The following is a 23,431-nucleotide window of genomic DNA, read 5'->3' as shown; positions in this document are numbered from 1 at the left end:
TTTATTTCAAAATTAAATGTTTAATTTTGTTGTTTCTTTTTAACGCTTTATTTCTTCTGATTTAATCATTGGTTAAGAGTTAGCAAAGCCTATCACTCGAGGGCTGAAAAAACTGCATTTCTCTCCATCTGTCTATCCGCACGATATCTTGAAAACGGACAGACCAGGAGACTTGAAATTTTGCATGAAGCTTCATTTGTATATAGGCAACCTGGGTTCAACTTCATAGGATTTGGCTGTGCATTAGCAAATATTTTTACATTGTTATGTGTCATCATTATGGCAACAAGAAAATAACAGAATGCATTACATTATAAACAAATTGAGTAACCATATGCGATTTTAAATGTAAAATTTTTATTCATACAATATAAAAAAAAATATTAAAGTTATTTTATATAATTTATAAAATGTATATAAAAAATAATTTATTTAAAATGTATATAATTTTACCATTTATTCTTTTACCTGATTAGATATAAAGTAAATTCACAGTAAAATTCATAGTTAAATATAAATGGGATAAATTAAAAAATGGCATGTTTAAAAAATAAAAAATATTTAATCAATATGATATATTAATTTAATACAATAAAATGGCACAGACTTAAATGTACAAAATAATTACTTATATCTAGTAGTTTACATAAAAAATTATTTTATTCAACTTTTACACTTGTATTATTAAAATTTTAAAATCCTCAACTTCTGCAGTTATTGTTTGATTGCACTAAAAACCAACAAGAGACAGTAGACTTCTTTACTAGCAACATTAAATATATGGTTGGACTTGCAAGAAACCCGGAGACCCGGAGTTGGAAGAAAACAATGCATGCAAAATATTCTCTATTAAAAAATGTGTTATTTAGGTTACTGTACTACAAGTTGTATCAATTCAAGAAATAAGAAATGTATCACTAAAGTTTTGAGATAATGGAGAAAAGCTTGGAGACTACAAATTGTGTTCTCTAGAAAAAAGGGTCTGTAGTTCTTACATGCTAATACAGGTTATTTTATTTTAGGTTTTTATCCAATAGATGAATGTACTTCAGGAAGAACATAAGTGAATTGTTATCCCAAAAATTAAATAGTAATTTAAAAAGAAAACAAAATGGAAGTAATTAAAATATTCTTATGGTGAAGATCTTCTGAAGCCCTTTTGATCTAAGATATATTCCAAAATTTTAGGACTACCTCCTCCTTTTCACTTGCACTCCCAAAATGGACTCCCTACATTCATCCATGACTTAGAATGTGGTTCTAATCACACAGAGTTATTATAACTGGTTTAATAATGGAGCAGTTCTACTATGGAATTTAGTTATTTCTATGGAATAAATGTAGACATCGTATTTATTAACAAAGCCATTTTTTGATTGGTACTTAAATAAAATAACACATTTTGATAGTGATTTGGTTCTACAAGACATTGATTCTCATATTCTGAGAACTGTTTAATTTATAATATGATAAATAATAATATCTAAGAATGATTTAAGTAACAAGATACATAGTAATAAGTACATGTATGTATATTATTTTTTAAACTGTACTTCAATACTAATAACATATGATTCTACTGATTTTACAGATCTTTTTGAGGATAAAATATGAGCTATTTACAATAATAGTTTAAATTGATAGTCATTTACTAATAGTAGTCAACCCAATATGAAATATTATTATTTATTATTATTTTATTATTAGCTTTGAAATCAAAATCAACATAAATAATGCAATTTTCTTGTATTTTGGTTTCATTGTTTTATTTAATTATTATTACTTTTGAAAAGAATATGAGTTAATTTTGTGGTGCTCTTGTCGCAGAATTTCCTTGGAATGACCCAGATAATGTATGATACTTCTGGAAGTTTCCTTTGATTCCCCCAGTTAGCCCTGTGGTAGACTGGTATTGCCCGTTTAATGATGGATTTCCTAAAAATGTTCCCTGAAATTGGCCTTCATTAACATGTTCGGCATTTATCCCACCTTGAAATCCTGCACTGATACCATGCTCTCCTCTGATTCCACCTCCAGTATTTCCTCCTCCATTTATTATTCCACCAACCCTGTTTCCACCTAAGAATCCTTGTAGATTTCCCGCACCTCCTAAATGACCAGTTATACTGCCAGAAAGTCCTGCATTCAGTTTATGGCGATGATTTCCCAAAATACCAAAGTTTCCTTTAAATGGTTTTTTAAAACCACTCTCAAAATTTCCACCACTAGAATGTTGAAAGTTGGTTTGTAGAGCTCCATTTATTCCTTGATAACCCTGAGATTCTCCTGATAGGGAGGCCTGCCCAGAAGCAGGATCTGTTGGTTGTGGAGGAATTCCACTTGGAGTTACTTGATTGGTGACTGGTGATGTGTTATAACTGTATACTTTTTCTCCTGGATTTGTTCCCCCAGTATTCACATACTGATAATGAAAACCGTTCTTGTCAGTGACAAGATGAGAGTTGAAGTTATTTCCGGGGTGTAGAGTTGCACTCCCATAACCTTCTACAGCTGAATACCCCATGTTCTGTGTGTCACTCTGAGGCACAATGGAATATTGTATAATATGATGATCAGGATGTCTGAAAACAGAAGTTTGAATTGAACCAGATATTTCCTTATTGACATTGGTTGCTATATTTCCAGATATCTGCCCTTGACCACTAAATGTTGAAGTAATCCCTGTGTTTCCTGATGGTGTGATAGATGTTCCATGGTTACCACTGCTTTCTGAGATACCTATCTGAGTACCTCCTCCTGACGTTGAACCATACTGGTTGAAATTGTTTGAACTAGAAGTGAAGAGATTTCCTGTATTCTGAGAGCTGGAGGACGTAGCTAACTGACCATTGCTGGTTGAAGACAGCGAACCTGTTGATGTTAGTACACCTACATTTCCATAATTAGTTGAACTAACAAGGTTGTTTTGTTCTTGATTTATACCATAACCACCTGTAGCAGCTGAAGCACTTGCCTGGTCTACATTACCAAAAGTCATTCCACCTGTGAAGCCTGACTGACTGTTTTGTGATGAGCCAGAAGCTCCTGAAGTAGTTATACTAGAAATCTGACCTGTCCCTATGGTTCCAGAACTATATGATGCTGACAAATGTCCTTGGGCTCCTTGTTGGTTGGCTCCATTACTTGTTAGTTGGACAGCTTGGTTACCACTTACTCCCTGACCCGAAGACATTGAACCAGTGTATTGGTTATAACTAGGCATAGTTCCAGAAGAAAACAAATTTGTGGTGCCTGTCATACCAGTGTTTGAATTTTGATTTTGTACTCCAGTAAAATGACCACTGCCTCCTGTCATTAATTCTGAACCACTAAACTGAAACGTACTCCCGGATATCCCTGTTCCTATATGCTCTTGATTATTGCTTGCAGACCCCTGCAATTCGTTTCCATTGTAGCTGCTGCCCGCAGCAATAAATGTACTTGAGCTTGAGGCTGAATTTTGTCCCAAGCTACTACTACTGGAAAGAGATCCGTGGTTTTCACCGCTATGTGATTCAGTAAAATGGCCTGAGCTTCCTATTGCTGGTCCAGAACCACTAGCCTGATGCGTACTTCCTGACGTTCCTACTATTAATTGGTGCTCTTTATTGTTTGAAAACCCCTGTAGTTGAGAGTTGCCCATACTGCTTTCAATGTAGCCAGAGCTATGAGTTCCAGATGTACTTGAACTTAAATCTGAGACCATTCCTGAACTGCTAATGGAAGAAGAACCATGGTTCTCATTACTTTGAGACTGATGATTATGTCCTGACAACCCTGACCCAGCAAGCTGTCCTGTGTTTGTACTTTGAATCTGAGAATTGCTTAAATTGTTTTCACTGTAACTAGAACTCTGACTTCCATGTAGACTGGAACTTAAAGAAGAACTTTGACCCAAATTAGATGAATAGCTTCCACTGTTTTGTGATCCACTTCCAAAACTAGAAGTACTTGAAGTTTGCTGAAATCCACTGTTTAAATTTGGCTCTGAGCTTGAACTGATTTGATTGTTATCTACATGTGCTGTAGACAAAGTATGATCGGAATGGACCTGCATTTGTTGCTTGTGTTGAAATAGGACTTCCAAAATCATTAGAGCCATTACTTATTACTGCATTTGATGTGGCAGTTAATGTATACTGACCAGATACATTTGGATTAAATATTATTGCTGACTGACTGCCAATGCTACTACCCTCTGTAGATGTGTAAGTTGCCCCATCTACACTATTACTTCCTAAGTGAGATGACTGTGACATTAATTGCTCCTTATTTACTGTTGTCATAGTCACGGTACCGACCTGATTCTTGTTTGCATTTATGTTTAACATTTGAGAGGAAGAGCCGACAGTAGAAGATTCATCAATACCATGAACTGTTGCTGTAGAAGGCACATTTGCGCCTATTCCAGTTGAATAGGTTCCTGGTGTATGGGTGGTCGACAATCCATTGCTTTGGCCACCAAACTGGGAGTTGAAGTTTGATTGTGAACTTCCGAAAGAACCACTACCCCCTGATATACCAGAAGCTGTATTTGTTGATCCATGTTGTTCATTGCTAATCCCTGCTGATCCAGTACTTCCTGTTGAATAGGTCCCTGATGAATGAGTATTTGATAATCCATGGCTTTGGCCAGCAAACTGAGAATTGAAGGTTGATTGTGAACTTCCAGTAGAACCACTACCCGCTGATATACCAGAAGCTGTATTTGTTGATCCATGTTGTTCATTGCTAATCCCTGCTGATCCACCACCTCCAGTTGAATAGGTTCCTGATGTATGGGTGGTCGACAATCCATTGCTTTGGCCACCAAACTGGGAGTTGAAGTTTGATTGTGAACTTCCGAAAGAACCACTACCCCCTGATATACCAGAAGCTGTATTTGTTGATCCATGTTGTTCATTGCTAATCCCTGCTGATCCACCACCTCCAGTTGAATAGGTTCCTGATGTATGGGTGGTCGACAATCCATTGCTTTGGCCACCAAACTGAGAGTTGAAGTTTGATTGTGAACTTCCAATAGAACCACTACCGGCTGATATACTAGAAGCTGTATTTGTTGAACCATGTTGTTCATTGCTAATCCCTGCTGATCCAGTACTTTCTGTTGAATAGGTCCCTGATGAATGAGTATTTGATAATCCATGGCTTTGGCCACCAAACTGAGAATTTAAGTTTGATTGTGAACTTCCAATAGAACCACTACCCACTGATATACCAGAAGCTGTATTTGTTGATCCATGTTCTTCATTGCTAATGCCTCCTGATCCACCACCTCCAGATGAATAGGTTCCTGATGTATGGGTGGTCGACAATCCATTGCTTTGGCCACCAAACTGAGAGTTGAAGTTTGATTGTGAACTTCCAATAGAACCACTACCGGCTGATATACTAGAAGCTGTATTTGTTGAACCATGTTGTTCATTGCTAATCCCTGCTGATCCAGTACTTTCTGTTGAATAGGTCCCTGATGAATGAGTATTTGATAATCCATGGCTTTGGCCACCAAACTGAGAATTTAAGTTTGATTGTGAACTTCCAATAGAACCACTACCCACTGATATACCAGAAGCTGTATTTGTTGATCCATGTTGTTCATTGCTAATCCCTGCTGATCCAGTACTTCCTGTTGAATAGGTCCCTGATGAATGAGTATTTGATAATCCATGGCTTTGGCCAGCAAACTGAGAATTGAAGGTTGATTGTGAACTTCCAGTAGAACCACTACCCGCTGATATACCAGAAGCTGTATTTGTTGATCCATGTTGTTCATTGCTAATGCCTCCTGATCCACCACCTCCAGTTGAATAGGTTCCTGATGAATGGGTAGTCGACAATCCATTGCTCTGGCCACCAAACTGAGAATCAACGTTTGATTGTGAACTTCCAGTAGAACCACTACCCGCTGATATACCAGAAACTGTATTTGTTGATCCATGTTGTTCATTGCTAATCCCTGCTGATCCACCACCTCCAGTTGAATATGTTCCTGATGTATGGGTGGTCGACAATCCATTGCTTTGACCACCAAACTGAGAATTGAAGGTTGATTGTGAACTTCCAGTAGAACCACTACCCGCTGATATACCAGAAGCTGTATTTGTTGATCCATGTTGTTCATTGCTAATGCCTCCTGATCCACCACCTCCAGATGAATAGGTTCCTGATGTATGGGTATTGGATAATCCATTACTTTGGCCACCAAACTGAGAGTTGAAGTTTGATTGTGAACTTCCAGTAGAACCACTACCGCCTGATATACCAGAAGCTGTATTAGTTGAACCATGTTGGTCATTGCTAATCCCTGCTGATCCACCACCGCCAGTTGAATATGTTCCTGATGTATGGGTGGTCGACAATCCATTGCTTTGGCCACCAAACTGAGAATTGAAGGTTGATTGTGAACTTCCAGTAGAACCACTACCGGCTGATATACCAGAAGCTGTATTTGTTGAACCATGTTGGTCATTGCTAATCCCTGCTGATCCACCACCGCCAGTTGAATAGGTTCCTGATATATGGGTGGTCGACAATCCATTGCTTTGACCACCCAGCTGTGTATTAAAGTTAGATTGGGAACTTTCAGAAGAACCACTAGCCCCTGATGTACCAGAAGCTGTATTTGCTGAAACATGTGCATTGCTACTTCCTGCTGATCCACCACCTCCAGTTGAATAGGTTCCTGATGTATGGGTATTGGATAATCCATTGCTTTGGCCAACAAACTGAAAATTGAAGTTTGATTGAGAACTTCCAGTAGAACCACTACCAGAAGCTGTATTAGCTGAACCATGTTGTTCATTGCTAATCCCTGCTGATCCACCACTTCCAGTTGAATAGGTTCCTGATGTATGGGTGGTTGACAATCCATTGCTTTGGCCACCAAACTGAGAGTTGAAGTTTGATTGTGAACTTCCAATAGAACCACTACCGGCTGATATACTAGAAGCTGTATTTGTTGAACCATGTTGGTTATTGCTAATACCCGCTGATCCACCACCTCCAGTTGAATAGGTTCCTGATATATGGGTGGTTGACAATCCATTGCTTTGACCACCCAGCTGTGTATTAAAGTTAGATTGGGAACTTTCAGAAGAACCACTAGCCTCTGACATACCAGAAGCTGTATTTGCTGAAACATGTTGTGCATTGCTACTCCCTGCTGATCCACCACTTCCAGTTGAATAGGTTCCTGATGTATGGGTATTGGATAATCCATTACTTTGGCCACCAAACTGAGAATCAACGTTTGATTGTGAACTTCCGAAAGAACCACTACCCGCTGATATACCAGAAGCTGTATTTGCTGAACCATGTTGTTCATTGCTAGTCCCTGCTGATCCAGTAGTTCCTGTTGAATAGGTTCCTGATGAATGAGTATTTGATAATCCATGGCTTTGGCCACCAAACTGAGAATTGAAGTTTGATTGTGAACTTCCAATAGAACCACTACCAGCTGATATACCTGAAGCTGCATTAGCTGAAACATGTTGTTCATTGCTAATTCCTGCTGATCCACCACTTCCAGCTGAATAGGTTCCTGAGGTATGGGCAGTTGACAATCCATTGCTTTGGCCTCCTAATTGTGTATTATAGTTTGACTGTGAATTTCCAAAAGAACCACCACCCTCTGAATTGGTTGATGACATACTATTATATGAACTATTACTAGATGCTAATGCACTGCCAGATGCTCCGTAGTAATTAGACGATTGAGATGATAATGAATTAGAGCCATCACTCTGAAAAGACTGTTGTGAGTTTGACCCTCCATAATGCACGGCACTTCCTGCAACAGCCGAACTGGTAGCATTGTAGTTCTGTGAAAAAGATGAGCTTAAACCATAATTTCCATTGATGTGAGTAGTTTTATCGCCAGAAAAATTCACTATATTTTCTTTGTGAACATCATTTGCTTCAGCACTATTTGGTTTACTTATGGCACTAGATTCCTCATTTGAAACATCAAACGGCTCATCTGCCAATGGGGAATGTTGAATTTGATTTATGTTGTACCCCTCAGAATAGCTTTCTGGACTATTTGACATAATATTATCCTCCATGCTACCTACCTGTTGAGGTCCACCAAAATCATGAACGTTTGACCCTGATTCATAGTTTATACTGAACTGACCATTGAACCCCCCCACATTGTTGTATTGATCTTGACCTAAATTACTTTGGGGATTACTTGTAGGTACTGTATAGCTGCCTGATGTAGATTGATAGTTTTCTAAATTAACGTTACTTGAAGGTTGCCCTCCAATATTTAAACCACCTTCAAAATTTACATTATTAGTACCAGTACCAATGTAATTTCCATTTGCCGTATTAGATATTTGGCCATTGCCCCCTCCTTGGATCGTCCATACAGTACCTGAGCCATAATGACTTGAAAGTCCTGATGGATGTACTTGTTGATTTGAACCTAGTGACAAACTTCCTTGTCCTTCATAATTTCCAGACTGAAATCCTTGGTAAATTCCTTGATTTGTCAAATAATTTTCAGAATTATCAGTTGAAGATGAAATACCACCTTGGGTTCCATAACTGCCTAATTGGTTCTGACCCATCCCATGGATTCCGACATTACCAGTGGAAGATGTTTGGTGATAATTTCCATAAATTTGATTTTCTTGCCCTCCGTTTTGATTTCCATATTGATTTTGTGTATTGCTTCCCTGAGCAGTTTGATAGTTTCCATTTCCACTACTGGATCCAATAAATTGTCCCTGACCTGATAATCCATTTTGAGTTAAGCTTCCTTGATGAAGATTATGCTGGGTGTAAATCTGACCTGAATTCCCAGTCCCAGCTGATTGATAAATATTTTGACCTGTTTGACTCCCATAAACACCTTGGACTGATCCTGATCCCGCATGCTGGCCTTGAATATGCCCTATCCCCTGAAAAATCCCACCAACTGAAGAACTGTGTCCTCCTTGTGCTCCAAAATGTATCATTCCTATTCCTCCATGATGGGATTGTCCATGACCAACTTGTAATCCTGCTCCACCGTGATAGTTACTACTACCACTACCAGTTGAATAACTCCCCTGTTGCCCATGAACGCCATAAATCAAGCCTCCTTGTTGTGTTTGAGTTTGTCCAACATTATTTACTATACCTCCACCATTGATTGAGCTGTTAACAGTAGCATGACTGCTATGAATCAATCCTAAATTACCTTGAGTAGTTTGTTGGTTGCCAGCTTGTCCTAAATTATTTACCTCAGCAGTTGTAGCTCCTGCATTATGTAGACCTCCTCCAAAACTGCCTTGGATTAATCCTAAACCTCCATGATGACCATGGTGGTGTACCAGCCCTCCTCCTAAGCTTCCAAGTCCATGATGATGATGTTGGTACTGCCCTCCATGTTGCAAATGGTTAACTCCTGACATAGCTCCTCCTCCAGCGACACCTCCAGATCCAGAAAATTGAGTGTTGTAACCTCCATGAATGATGTGCTGACCTCCGCCATGTTGTTGATGGTGTAGATGATGAACATGATGAGGACGGTTATGGGCATGGTTAAATTTATTACCTTTTATTCCAAAACCAGTTCCAGCACTAACTCCTCCTTGGTGTTGGCTTATAACATTTCCTGTTGTCACTCCACCAGCAAAATTAGCTTGGCCTACTGTGGCTGTATTACTCCCTCCTTGAAGACCATTTTGTAAATTTTGTTGTACATATAAATTACCACTTTGTTGAATTTGTCCAGCAGATGCTCCATGACCAGCTGGTATACCGTGGTAGTGATGATGGAGCAAATTCCCTAATCTCTGAGACACTGAGCTATTCTTTGCATGCCCAATAAACTTTTTATTGACTTGGCCACCATGAATAATTCCAGAGCCTCCACTGGGGATACCTCCCCCACCATGGATCAATCCAAAGTTCCCTGTCACTTTATTGTCATGTAGGATAAGATTTCCTGAAGATGACCCTCCTTTATTAGATAAAGATGGTCTTCGATTCCCTAAGTGGTTAAACGTTCTTGGTTTGATCTGATTGTAATTTTCATCAAGTCTAGCACAAATAATTGGCTCAGACCGTACTGCAAGGCTCGTCCATAACAGCAAAATAGCAGAACACTGAAACAAAATTAAAATGTTTAAATAGTAACCTAGCCACAACCTTAGCATTAATTGACCAATTATTATTTAATTTGATTGATTTTAATGATATCGTATATTTTAAGTTAACTACTGTGTAGTAGCAGATTATATTATTATTTTGGTTGTTTCTGATTGTGTTTCCTTATTTACTTTTGTTAGTAATACAGTAACATAAAACTTATTAGACAGTAAATATGACAAATATATAGGGTACCTAATCAAGTTACCACATCACTGACATACTTCCTCAGGAATAAAAATTAGAGAATAAGTTTTCAAATCAACAAATAAATTTATATGGTTTTAAAGACTATAATGTCACTTTCATTTTTTAAATGGGAACTCATATTTTTCACCACGGATTCAAGTTTTAAATAAAAAAACTTTTTGAAAATATTTTTAGTCATGACTGTTTATAAAAAAGATAAAAATCAAACTTAGAATGTAATCATTTCTTGACAAGTATGAAAGTTTTCTAATTGCGAATAATCAAATTAATAAAACATTTTTAGCATCAAAAGTGTTCCGACTGAGTCATTTACTCAAACCACTTTAAACCGTTAGCATCACTATGTTGGATGTATTCACTTAATCTTTTAGATATTTAATTTGATTGTTGTTGCATTTATATTTGTACTAATTAGCTCATTATTTGTATTTAATTATTTTTGGATCTGGCCATCTTTGTTAAGAGAATTAAAAATGGCATTACCATGGGAATGAAATTTCTTTGGAACTTTGGGTCTTTGCAAAATAAAATGTAGGAAAAATACCTCTATGTAGCCTACTGACAAAACTGTAAGTCCTAAATCAGAAAATTCTGAGAAGTAAGAGAAATCAAAGTTGGGCCAATCAGTCACCTGGTAACTTGTACAAAACAGGAGTTTGTGAATAAAATTGTATGTTTTACATCGTTAACTGACCTTATCTTTTATGCACTCATATTTATAATCAATGTTGCTGTTTATTTTGAAGAAATATCCATTGTACTTATGATGGATATATATATAATTATTTGTGAATTTAAGCCGAAGGAACATGGTTACTATTTAAATAGTTTTCTGTGTGGTTTTTTTTTTAAAAGTTTTAGTTCATGATTGATTTTATTCAAAATAATAATAATAATAATAAAATAATAATAAAAAATAAAATAAACAACTTGCATATTTTGGAATTTTTTACTGCATTAAAAAAAACATTTAAACATGATAAATTTAAACAAAATAATGACCAGTATTTGCTCTGCCACTCAAGAAAAAAGAATCGTTCTTAATGCAAAATGGTATGCATTTTTATTTTTATTTGTATTAGAGAGCATGTTTTTCTGAAAATAATTATGTATGATACATAATATTTGAATGAGTTTTTTGTTTAAAACATAAATTTTTAAAGCCTGTGTCATATACTTGAACATGACTCAGCACGCTACTAGTTTTCTATATCACTCTACAATGTTGTTAAAAAGTGTTGTTAGAAATTGTTCAAATCATACATTAAAACTCGACGTATCAAAAGAGAACCAAAACTATCCTTTTTTGTAATCAGGATCAGTGACTACTCTTCAGGATAAAAGCCCAAGAAAGTTCTCAATATAAGCCAGTTATGTGAATTGGTCAAATCTTATATTTTAACCCCATATTGAGATGAAAGTAGTTGTGTCAAAAACAAAATTTGGACTTACTGTAAATGGCAAGATTTTAATATTTTGAAACCTTGATGTTAAATAAAATACAATGTTTTAGTTATGTTTCTCCAAAAATCAGTTATTTTGTATATATTTCAATCCATTGAACAATTGGTCTCATCCAAAAGCAAAATTGACTTTAACAGTTCTTTGAAAATTTTTGCCAGTAGTACTAGTAGATGTCCTAACTAATTAATTACTTTATACCCAGCAACAACCATGAAAGGTAGAGACATGCAATTTGATACATAGATTTATCTTGTGCCCTAGAGGTGCACTAAGGAAGGACTTTTTCCCTCTGACCTCAGGGCTCCGACAACAAAACTTTGTTTATATTCTTTTATCTATATAAAAAATGAAGTTGTTTGTTGTCATTCATAATAACGCCTGGAGCGATGTTCGATATTTAGTTTTTAAATTCTCATAACAATCCATATTAGGTTTTCATGGAAAGAAAAATTTGAAAAGTATGAAATATATATATCCCATTGAAACACAATTTTGAGTGCATCAAAAGTAGGATACAAACAGCATTACCAATAATATTATCTAACTTTTGCTGTTGATCACTCCAGTAAAAAATTAAAAGCAATTATTTTTACTCTGGATATCGATTTGATATGGCTTTAAAATTCAATTAATGATAAAATTAATTTATCATTGTAGAACGGATTGTACAGTAACTGAAGGAAGAACAAGAGGGACGAGCAATAACATAATTCTATGAAGCCATTCCCTCCATGAATATAATTTAAACAAACAAGCAAGTGCAGTGAGCCTCTGATAATAAAAAATCAGTGCACCACACAAAAGGTGTAAGTATTTGCTTGAAAGGAGTATTTGAAGTATTTGCCTGTTTTGTACTAATAGGGGATATGACACTGATTAGGTGTATACAAGTTGATATTATTCTTAGACTAAAACAAGAAATTAAGATGAAATAGCAAACAGAGATTAGAGAGCAAGAACTCCCACAGTGCTGTATCAGATTTGCAGATAGTTATAATTTACAAGAATGAAAATCGAAGATATAAATGAAGACAGTTGTGAGCCGAGTGGCCTGCAAAACAGCCACATGTTTCTTTTAGGATTTAATATTCAATTGAACATTTTTTTATTTTGAGTGGCTCCTTAGACATTCTTTGCATGAGGAATTGTTTGGGAACTATAACTTAAGTTGCAAATGTAAAGAGAAATAATACTCAACGTGGTGATATGCTAAAAATACATATTGATAATCTTGAAACTAAAAGAAAAACATGCTTCCTTCGCCAGTCTGACACAAGATTCATTGAAAGGTAAGATTTATCAATACATTTGTTGAGGTTATTCCAGCCACCATTGGTTACTCTGCAAGATTTGTATAGCCTACTACTAGTAGAATGATATCAGCTGCCAATCTCCTATCTTCTGTTGAGAAAGGAAGTTTCCTTGTTGTAAAACACTTATTGGTATTAAGAGCGTTCTACTATGTCAATGAGTTCTTGTTGTGCCGTTTTGATATATGAGAGGCATAGGATTTGGGGTCTGTGAGAGCGTACTTCACTAAATGAGTGAACATGTAAGTTTGTGTGTGTGTGTGTGTGTGTCTGAAAAATTGTTAGCAAACGTTAGAAAGTTTGCGATGTAATATAAAATTGTGAGAATGTCATAAATACATTGATTTGATTTTGATTTACTATGGTATTGTGTGAATTCATATTTAGAATCTCTCATCCTCTTTCAAAGTACCTCCAAAATCCTGGAAGCGACATATCGACTGACTTTAATTTTGCTGCTAACATGGTTGAACGACTGAAGGTTTTGCGTAACCTGTATGAAAACGAAGAAAGCAGCGATATTCAAACAGTTCACTTCCTTATTTGAAAGGGCTGAACAAGATGCCTCAAGATAATTTTGGAACCGCAATTGTTGTTCCCTGACAAGTGGGGAAGCAAACTAAAAGAGCCTCCCTTGCTATACTGCTGAGGAATATTATCGTCAATCAATATCCATGCCTTGCATCGATTCATTCAATTCAAGTTTGGTTGACCAATTCTGGTAAAAACGATATTCTGAAGCTCTAGATTGTTTACTCCCAAATAATGCAAAACAAACAAATATTTACAAACTGAAAACCTGAGACTGTTCTGCGATAGTTGGTGGTCTGATTGTGGGGTCGAGGCAGAGTACAAAGTGTGAAGTACAAAATGGAAAAAGTAAAAGAATATAAAATTCCCAAAAAATCATGTCAGTTCTAGACAAAACTTTTAGCCTGCGACAAAATCTTCTACTCTGCTATCAACTGTTTACTTCAGGTAACTATTCACTCGTATTATTATAAAACTAAGTAGGCCTATACAAATATGTTTTGATACTTTTGTTTGTTTAAACGATACACATTTTAACACAGTTTATTTTAGATAAAGTAGAGCAAAATATATCAATCGAAACTATTTTAAAATACAGACAGTAAAATAAATAATTATCGAAGATAAAACTTTAACAAATTTAAATAATCCCTAACTAACAAAGATAACCAGATCAAACAAGATCGAGGGTGGCTGCTGCTTGAATGGGTGACAGCTGAGCGATCTTGTCCTAGCAAACAGCCCACCTGCCCGACCATTGTTGGTGGTTCAGAAGTCACCTTTAAGCCGTTAGTCCCCAACTTAAGTGTAATAGAGGGCTTCTTAGCTCTAACTTTGCCTTGTAAAGTAAGACATCTTTACTTTACTTTACCTTTTTCTTTAACTGACTTTTGGTCGAAATTAAAAGAAATCAAATAGAAATAACTGCAAATGTCTTTCTATTGCAGTTCTTGTTACATTAGGCCTACCAGTGTCAATGGCAGGGGTAGAGATCATACTCATACCTCAATAGAATTTCAAGCTACCTGAGGAATTCTATGAGTAATGAACGATTAAATGGGCTTGCCTACTGTTAATTCACTATACAGCTCTGATCAACAGAGACGAAGTAATCGATCAAATGGCCAGAAGTTGTGACAGGTCAAATTACGACATTTAAATATTCGCGGGGAATTAGCAGACGGTGAACCAAATGACCGTGACGCAAGTAAATCACATGTTATTGGAATTGAGATTTATTTATTTAATTAATAATAGAGAAATATGTTAAACTTTATACGGGAACAAATTCAAATAATTAAACTGAGCTAAACATAACCAAAAATTTGTTTTTACTAAAAGTACCAAATAAAATTACGCAAAAAAGCCAATGGTGGGATAAAATGACTTGCGTATTGATGACATCAGAAAGCACATGTTGCAAAAATTTAAATAAAAAGCGATAGAAAAATAGTTAAAGAAAATAGAAAGACTTAAATTGATCAATTATAGTGAACGTGATAAAATTCGATAATTATGAGAAAAGAATTAAATTATATTCAATCGTGAAGACGCTAATTTGAACGGGAGAGGGGTTGAGCATTGTTTGAGACAGTACACAAGGTTTTGGCCCGAGAATCTTCTTTCTGTTTGGAGAGCTGAAGCAGAGAGGACGTCAGAAGTGTAGATCCACCTGACAGTGATGCAATACGGAATTGTGCAATAGTGTATTAAAAGTTATAACCGGGCGATGGGATATTGTTTTTAGTGAATAAATTAACAACAAAGCAAAGTGAGTACAATTAGTTGTTTGTATCACACTAAAATAAATTAACGTATCAAAGTGATTTGCTTTGTTTTAATATGATTGACTATCCCATCTGCGAAGAAGTGTGAGCCTTCAATACAGTGATATTTAATTTGCACTATCATTTAACCTATTTAAAACCTGAGATGAATATAGGCCTAGGCCTAGTGACATATAACGTATACTTTCACTAAGACTCAGTATACTTCCAACAACACTACATACAATTTCCACAGCATAGGACACATCGACGTGGGAATTGGAAGTTTGAACATTATTTAAACACCGATTCGGAGCAAAATGACACAGCCAACGTGGGACTACAACACTCTTTAAAACTGATCATATACAAAGTGGAAAGAAATAGAAGATTAATTCTCTAACTGAGATCATTATTTCGTTAATTATATATTTTCGTAATGTTAAAATGTTTTAAATATATTTTAAATAATGCTCTACACTGTTGTTTTTCTACCCTTATTTATTTATTCGAAGGTGCTTCAAGCTCCAGACAAACTACAACACTATATTTATGTTTATTTGGATAAAACACAATTACTTTACTTCATCATGAAAGAAATTAAAATATTGATAAATCAAGAGTTAAAAAACGATTTCATTGAAAAATTAAGTTTTTACGATCATGAAAAGTGTTGCAACTAGTTTGTAAACCTTTTTTATTACCCTTCTTCAAACATTTCCCGGAGGGGGGACACCCCTGGTTTTGGACTCCTCCGAACGAAATTCCTGGCTTCAGACAGGCTGAGCATATGTATCAATATCCAACTCGATGTTGTCCATTTAATAATGTAGTTTCATTCAAAAAATTTAAATCTATAGCATAACTCATTTGCAAGATATCTTGCGGAAGACAAGATAAACAGACAGAGAGGAATGTTGCCAGCCCTCTGACAGCAAAATACTCGAAATTTCAAGTCTATTGCTCAGTCTATAATCTGGCAGCTAGGATTTACTAGTACACAACCAACAAGAAAGTATAGTCATCTTAAAGCTGCACTGATTACAATGTTTTATTTGCAACCTAGGTCATGAAATTAATAATAATACAGCAATAAATCTGTTTGGATAACAAAAAGCATTTGTTGTATACAGTAGGCCTACTTAAAAACAAAAACATTACGTCTGGAGCCTCATAATTCAGGCTAAATAACTTTGGAAGAATACACATATCCAAACCACCCTTAAACTTTTCAGTGGCTATAATTATTGTGATATCAACAAATTAAATATATACGAGTAAAGAAAATTTCGTGAAATTAAAAACTCTATAATGTAGTAGAATTGGTTATTATAATACTATTATATTACATTGGTTACATAATCAAAGATATCGTTCACTAAATAGATAACGTAAATGTCTGCCTGCAACATTGAAACTGCATTTCATATCCATTACTGTGTCACAATTATCGCTCACAAAATACAGGCGTTATTGTGCTGCTAACGGCTACAGTCTTATATTGTCTATAATATATAAACCGAGACGTCCTGACTGATTGACTAACTGACTCACCAAAGCCTAGCAAAATCCCTGAAATATAAACATGAACATATGTACATAGGTTTATATTTTGTCCTAGACGCGCACGCACTGAGTAAGGATTTTTTTTCTCCGACCTTAGGGCTCCGTCCCTCTGGCCTCTAGAATTGCGAAAAATTCCATAAGAGGTGAATTGTAACTAATACATGTTATTAATTCAATAAACCTGTCAAAATATCAACGTTTCTAATTAAACGTTATAATGTGACTACACAATCATGTTTAATTAATTTAGGTATAATTTTAAATTTATTTCTTTACACTTATAGTCTTATAGAGTAAACTTGAAACTAACAATAGTTCTCATTTCAACATTTTCTTTAATCAATCTTGACCACAGAAGTTATCCAGACAACAAAATTAGAATATTTATTAAAAAATACTTATTTGAAAATTTGAGCAAATATTAAGTATCTAGTGCTTGATCATTAGTTTAACGCATATATCAAAGAGAAAGTTACTACTACTATAGATTTAAAGACTACTAAATACCCACATTGGTTGTTTTTTTTTTTTTTTTTAACAAAACTAGGTTTTGCGTATGTATATTTTATAGTTCGGGGCAACAGAGTAAACAAAAAAACTAACTACCCCCTGTTTTGTGTGTGTGTACTATGGAACCAAACATATCTTAGACGGAAGTAAATTACTCGTACAATGGCCATAAGTAGACACTTTTGACCAAAAAAGGCCTCCCAGGTGATACTCCAATATACATTTTCTTGATCGGGTCAACAAAGCAAACTCAACTATGGCGTCGGAAATATAATTAATTTGAACTAGAAGTGCTCATACACGCGCAAATCCTAAAAAAAAACTATTTGTAATGTACACTTAAATAATACGTACGCAAAACATATCTACTTATTATAAAATTATTTATTATCTAATAAGTGTGTTAATTGAAAAGCTAAGGACTTCGACTTTAGGATTATTCCTCACTGGTCTAAAATAGTTCTATTGTTAATGAAATCGTTGGATCTATTCCATCAAATATCATGGAGTATTGGAGAAAAATTCGCGTTCATAACAGTTCATAAACTGTTTCATTCTACGACTTCAGGGTTAAAAAATACTGCTATTTACACTTAATTTTACGACGGAATCATTAAATTGGAGTATCCTTCAGTGACTATCACTTATCTCAGTGATGTTTAGAATTTCATTTAAAATGAAGAATCCATGAGTTTCCAGTTTTTCGGCTGGAATAAGCGTGCGAAACCGCTAGTTTGCGAATAACTGCTAGTTTATTTATAAAACGATACCATACTAGAAATAATGTGTATTAATGATATGTTTCAACTGTCATGGGTACTAAATTGTATTTTATAATACATTTTTGTGTATAATTTTCTTTCTTAATAAATTCTTTATCTGCAGTACGCTTTCAATTTAAGGAATTCTTGTAGGAATAGATTCATCTGAATACTCAGTAACCATGGAGTAATATCAAAAAGAAAGACTCATGGGATACTTGAGATGTCTTTCGGGACATTTTGGATTTTTTTTGTTGAAGACAACTGAGTACTATAGAGTAAGAAGAAATAAAATCCTGACTGAAGTTACATTTGAGAGAGTGGTCTAGATTCATAGAGGGCGAAAAGCATTTACATGGGGCCCCTTTAAGAATGAGAAGAACGTTAACTGCTTTCAGATCAAAACGTTTAGATACCCGAGTTTAAAAGTTAAACACAACTAACCAGTAGAGCTACATGACGGGAGTTACTTTGAAATGGTCTTCGTTTGAAAGAAAACTTTGAAAAAAATTCCTAATTCTAAAACTTGTGCTCCAACTAAATTACTATATAAACTTCTGTTTTTGACGGAGTAGTTTAAAACATTCGGCATTAGTCTCGCTATCGAGCTCTCAAAAACATTAACTTGAGCGTATAATTTCGTAAAGAACTATTTAAAACGTTTCATTTTATCACAGATCAATGGCGTATATAAATCGTAACTCATTTTGCTCCCTCCTCCCACCCATGTACAATAATCGTGGTTATCCTGCTAGTACTAGATTCTTGGTAAGGTTGCGATCCAAGAATGTTGTTTAGAGAATGATAACGTCAGTTCCAGTATTGTTCAAGGTTTAGCTACTTAATAATTTCAAGATCCTTATTGAGGCTATAACGTTTTTGTAAAGATCCTTCATGTCAAAATAGTATAAAATGCATTTTAATTAGATCGACGAATGTCAAAAACGCAAAATCCCTCCTAACGTCCAGGTAAGCATCGCTCTACTTCAATACAAACGTAGAAAAAGTGTTTTGAAGTGGACCAGATTCGGTTGGAAGGGAAATCGCCGCTATAGCTTCTCCGGGTTTACATCGAGATTATTAAACGGATTCCATATTGAACCACTGATATATCACTATCACATAATTATGTGATGATTCACTCTTGAAACTTAATTTATCTTACATAATATTCACTTCACTGCAATGTTTAGAAATTGTTAGTGTTTGTTAAAATAACAAAGCAGGAGTACGCCACACCCCGTTTCATTTAACAGGCTTCGCCGAGGTTCAGTGCAAAATTTGAAGCCTATAGCTCATGCCATTGTTGATAGACAATCATACGGAAAAGAACTTTTTATATCCCCGTCAAACAAAAGAGAAATTGTGTCAACCTCATGAGCGACTCTTAGCCAAATTCGTGGCTGGACATGCACCATCATAAAACTCATTCTTGTTCATGTAGAAATGAAGTTGTCTACGGATGAAATATTTCTCGAACTATCTTACCACATGAAACAATCGCGTGTTTTTTCATTAAAGTTTGGTTTCACATCAGAGTTAATATGATAAAAGTATACCATTTAATGAAGCTGTATGTGTTGGGATAGTTAGGCCTTATGTATTAATATTTCACTCGCAACTTTGAATTGCAATTTTAATTGGTGTCCTTACTTTTTGATCAGAGAATTATAATTAATATTATAAATTTCCAAGAGCCTTTGTTTGTTTTGCTTTCACGCGTAAACTATACTACCGATTCTGGCATCGACCCGGCGCTGACCAACAGCCCAGTGTTCATCAACGAACATTTAACTGCACATAAACAAGGCAATTCTCGGGCGAGCACGGAGACTACAGCGAGAGAAGAAGATTAGCTTCGCCGGTTTCTTCAACGGGAAAGATCCTTGTCAAGGTGGCTGAGGGTGCTGAGACCGAACGAGTTACTGCGCTTGCTGACCTTGACAAATTTGATAAGTGAACTAACACTATTCCGGCATAAGGTACACTGATTAATGTATTACGTACAGTTTATTGAATTAAGTCGATCAGAGGAATGTTTTGTTATATTTTAATTATTTATTTGGGTACAATAGTAACACTTATACTACTAACATAAAATACGTGTCTGCATAAATTTTAAGATATATTATTTTATCACATTCATCAAATAACATTCTTATATTACACTGTATTGTTCGCTTTGTATTTAGCAGCTTGTTATTTTGAAATCCTTACTTTAATTTAACAAATTGTATTAATATCAATTTTAGTCAACCGTTTTTAGTTTGTTAAATATATTTATTCATATGGCACACAGGTAGGATATTATTTTAGTTTATTTTATCGAGATCAGCAGAAGTCTGAATTGTTTTCCATTATTAACAGCTAATTTATATTTTAATAAAATTCTAAATGGTTAATTTTATTTTTTATGAAGTGTATTTGGACAGAAATACTGTACAGAATGCATTGTCAACATAATATACACATTAATTAATTATTCTAACGATATATTCACATATTCTTTTTTTTTTTTAAAAAAAAGCTTGAATTATACAATTAATCATTTTATTTTAATAAGTATTTTCTTTTTCTTCCAATGTAAATTTGCGTTTATTATGGCTGAAGTAGTGAAGCAACTTCAGCTATAATCTATGTTTAGTTATACTTAATTGTAAAATATGTGTGTATCTGTATGTGTATGTAAGCGTATGTGTGTGCATGTGAATGTATGTGTGCACGAGTGTATGCGCATATGGGTGTCAATTACATATATATGTAAAGGAAGGCTTCTTATTTTTTTAATTTTATCGAGATAAGTCTAATTTTTGTTTGGTTTTCTATGCATAGATAAAAAATAGACATATAATACATACAAAATCAATTACTATAATAATGTATGTTTGTGTGTGTGTGTGGGTATTGTATTTGCATATTTCTCCTTTTCAATAGGAAATTATAAGTTTGCTCAGTTAATACGTGTTGTTTCCTTGAATGTATAAAATAGCTTTTTTCACATACAGTAGTAATCAAATCAGTTTATATTATTTGAATTTAAGTACAAAATGTAATCATCTATCATGAAATACTTTTAAAATAATATTATAAACATTGTTTAAGAGTTTTCCTGTACTTTGTTCTAGCCTATTAAATATCTACACAGTTAAATAATCATTGTTATCTAGTTGTAGTAAAATTAATTTCTGTGCCTACCTGAATAGATTGTTAACAATTTAATATACAAGATGTTAATTATACTTCAATTATAGTCATACTCAATTTAAGTTTAATTATACTTTTTAATTTAAGAATCTTGTGCGATTTGTAACCTCACAACTATTTTATTGATCGCACATTCATATCATAACTATCCATTACTGTTATAATATCTCTTTATTATTTTATGTATAATACTCTGTAAAGGTTTGATGAGTCCTCAACTGGGCGGGTGGTCTGTGCCGAGGGTCCTGCTCATGAATGGGGAAGATGACGACACTTTAAATTTAAACCATTGTTTAGAATTGTAATAATATACAACAAATTAGTAATTTTTTTCTTAATCAGGAATGGTTATGACAGCCTAAAAAATATTTCATTGTAATATTCGGAGTTATTGTAAAAATTTTAATGAACTTTTAGTATATCTGAATGATATTCCACACTTGGACATAGTTGTTCTGACTGAATGTTGGTTGAGAGAGGGTGAGGAGGGGGAGGTTTTGGAGGGTTTGACATTGTACTGACGAACAAACAACGTAACAGAAAGACGGTGTTATCATTTACTTCAACAAACGTTTATCAGCTACTACCTCACAAGTTAACACTTGGGGACGTTTACGGCATTAACTTAGAATTTAATTACTGCAACAAAACCTTTTACATACTTGCCCTATATCGTACCTTTGACAGTGACTTGGAATGTTTCTTATCTGAACTAGAAAATTATTGTAAATCGCTTAGATAAGAGCAAGATGGGAATAATTCTAGGTGACATTAACATCGATTTACTTAAAAATACTCCAACATGTGACAGATACTTAAACTGCTTACTGGGATCGGGATTTGTCCAATGTATAGATAAACCAACTAGAGTTACTAATAACTGCTCGTCATGTCTGGATCACATATTTTTACGTTACTATGACATGAACAATGTAACAATCAGCTGTGCTCCAGACTGGCGTGAGTGACCACTACAGTACTGGCCTGACTATCACTGCCACTGCCACATCGCCTCACAATGACAACCCTACTGACGAATTCACTACACAATACTACACTGATAAGCATCTGCTCGGCCGTAATCTCGCTCACTTAAGCTGGGAATCTGTTTTGAGTTGCCAGGATATCACAACATGCGCTAAAAAAATTTGAAAATACAATATCTCATCTTATTAAAGCTTCGTCAAAACCTGTAATTAACTATTCCACACGCTCAAAAAATTAAAACCTTGGATTACATCCGATTTGGTCAAATTAATTCGCATTAGAGACAAAGTAAGTAAAAAAATTAAAAAAACAACCTTTTTAATCATGATCTCTATCAATCTTTTCGTACATTAAGACACAATTTAAGCAATCTCTTAAAACAATCTAAAAAAGCAAATATTTACAGAACTAAACTTGAAAATTATCAAACAATCCCAAAATGTTCTGGTCTATCGTAAATGAGCTCGCAGGTAAAATTAAGAAGAGAGATTCCTTTTCGATCCAAAAATGTTACCAGATACTCCGTATATAGCTCACGGTTTGTGTAAAAAAGTAGCTAATGATTTTAATTCCTTTTTCTCCGCGGTTGGACACAGTCTGGCTAGTGCCATCGACTCGAGTGGGGACCCAGTTTTGAGTGATGCGGATTACAGACAGAACACCGTGTTCACATTGACCACTGTTACTGAACTTGATGTAATACGGCACGTGACTGGACTGCGTGGGGGATCCGCCCCCGGACGTGATGGTGTCTCGGCTGACGTGTTAAAGGACAATGTTTATGTCTTCTCTAAGCCCCTTCACATTTAATAAATCTAAGTATTTCTTCCGGTATTTTCCCGGATATCTTTAAAATCGCTAAGGTCATTCCACTGCATAAAGGAGATAGCTTCTTAGATAAAAATAATTTTCCGCCCCATCAGCCTTTTGAGTGTATTCTCCAAGATCCTTGAGCGTATAATTAAAGAACAATTAGTTGCCT

At 34.9% G+C, this 23,431-nt stretch overlaps 1 protein-coding gene across 1 annotated transcript; it reads right to left on the bottom strand.

Moving 5' to 3' along the window:
- Positions 1-1,801: 1,801 nt before the first annotated feature.
- On the bottom strand, positions 1,802-3,193 carry LOC124365609 (uncharacterized transmembrane protein DDB_G0289901-like). The gene has a single exon (XM_046821600.1). The coding sequence runs from the start codon at positions 3,191-3,193 to the stop codon at positions 1,802-1,804; it is 1,392 nt and encodes a 463-aa protein (XP_046677556.1).
- Between the last annotated feature and the right edge of the window lie 20,238 nt (positions 3,194-23,431).

Source organism: Homalodisca vitripennis, chromosome 6, assembly GCF_021130785.1.
Source record: "Homalodisca vitripennis isolate AUS2020 chromosome 6, UT_GWSS_2.1, whole genome shotgun sequence".
Lineage (NCBI taxonomy): Eukaryota > Metazoa > Arthropoda > Insecta > Hemiptera > Cicadellidae > Homalodisca > Homalodisca vitripennis.
This window is presented reverse-complemented; position numbering and strand designations above follow the sequence as displayed.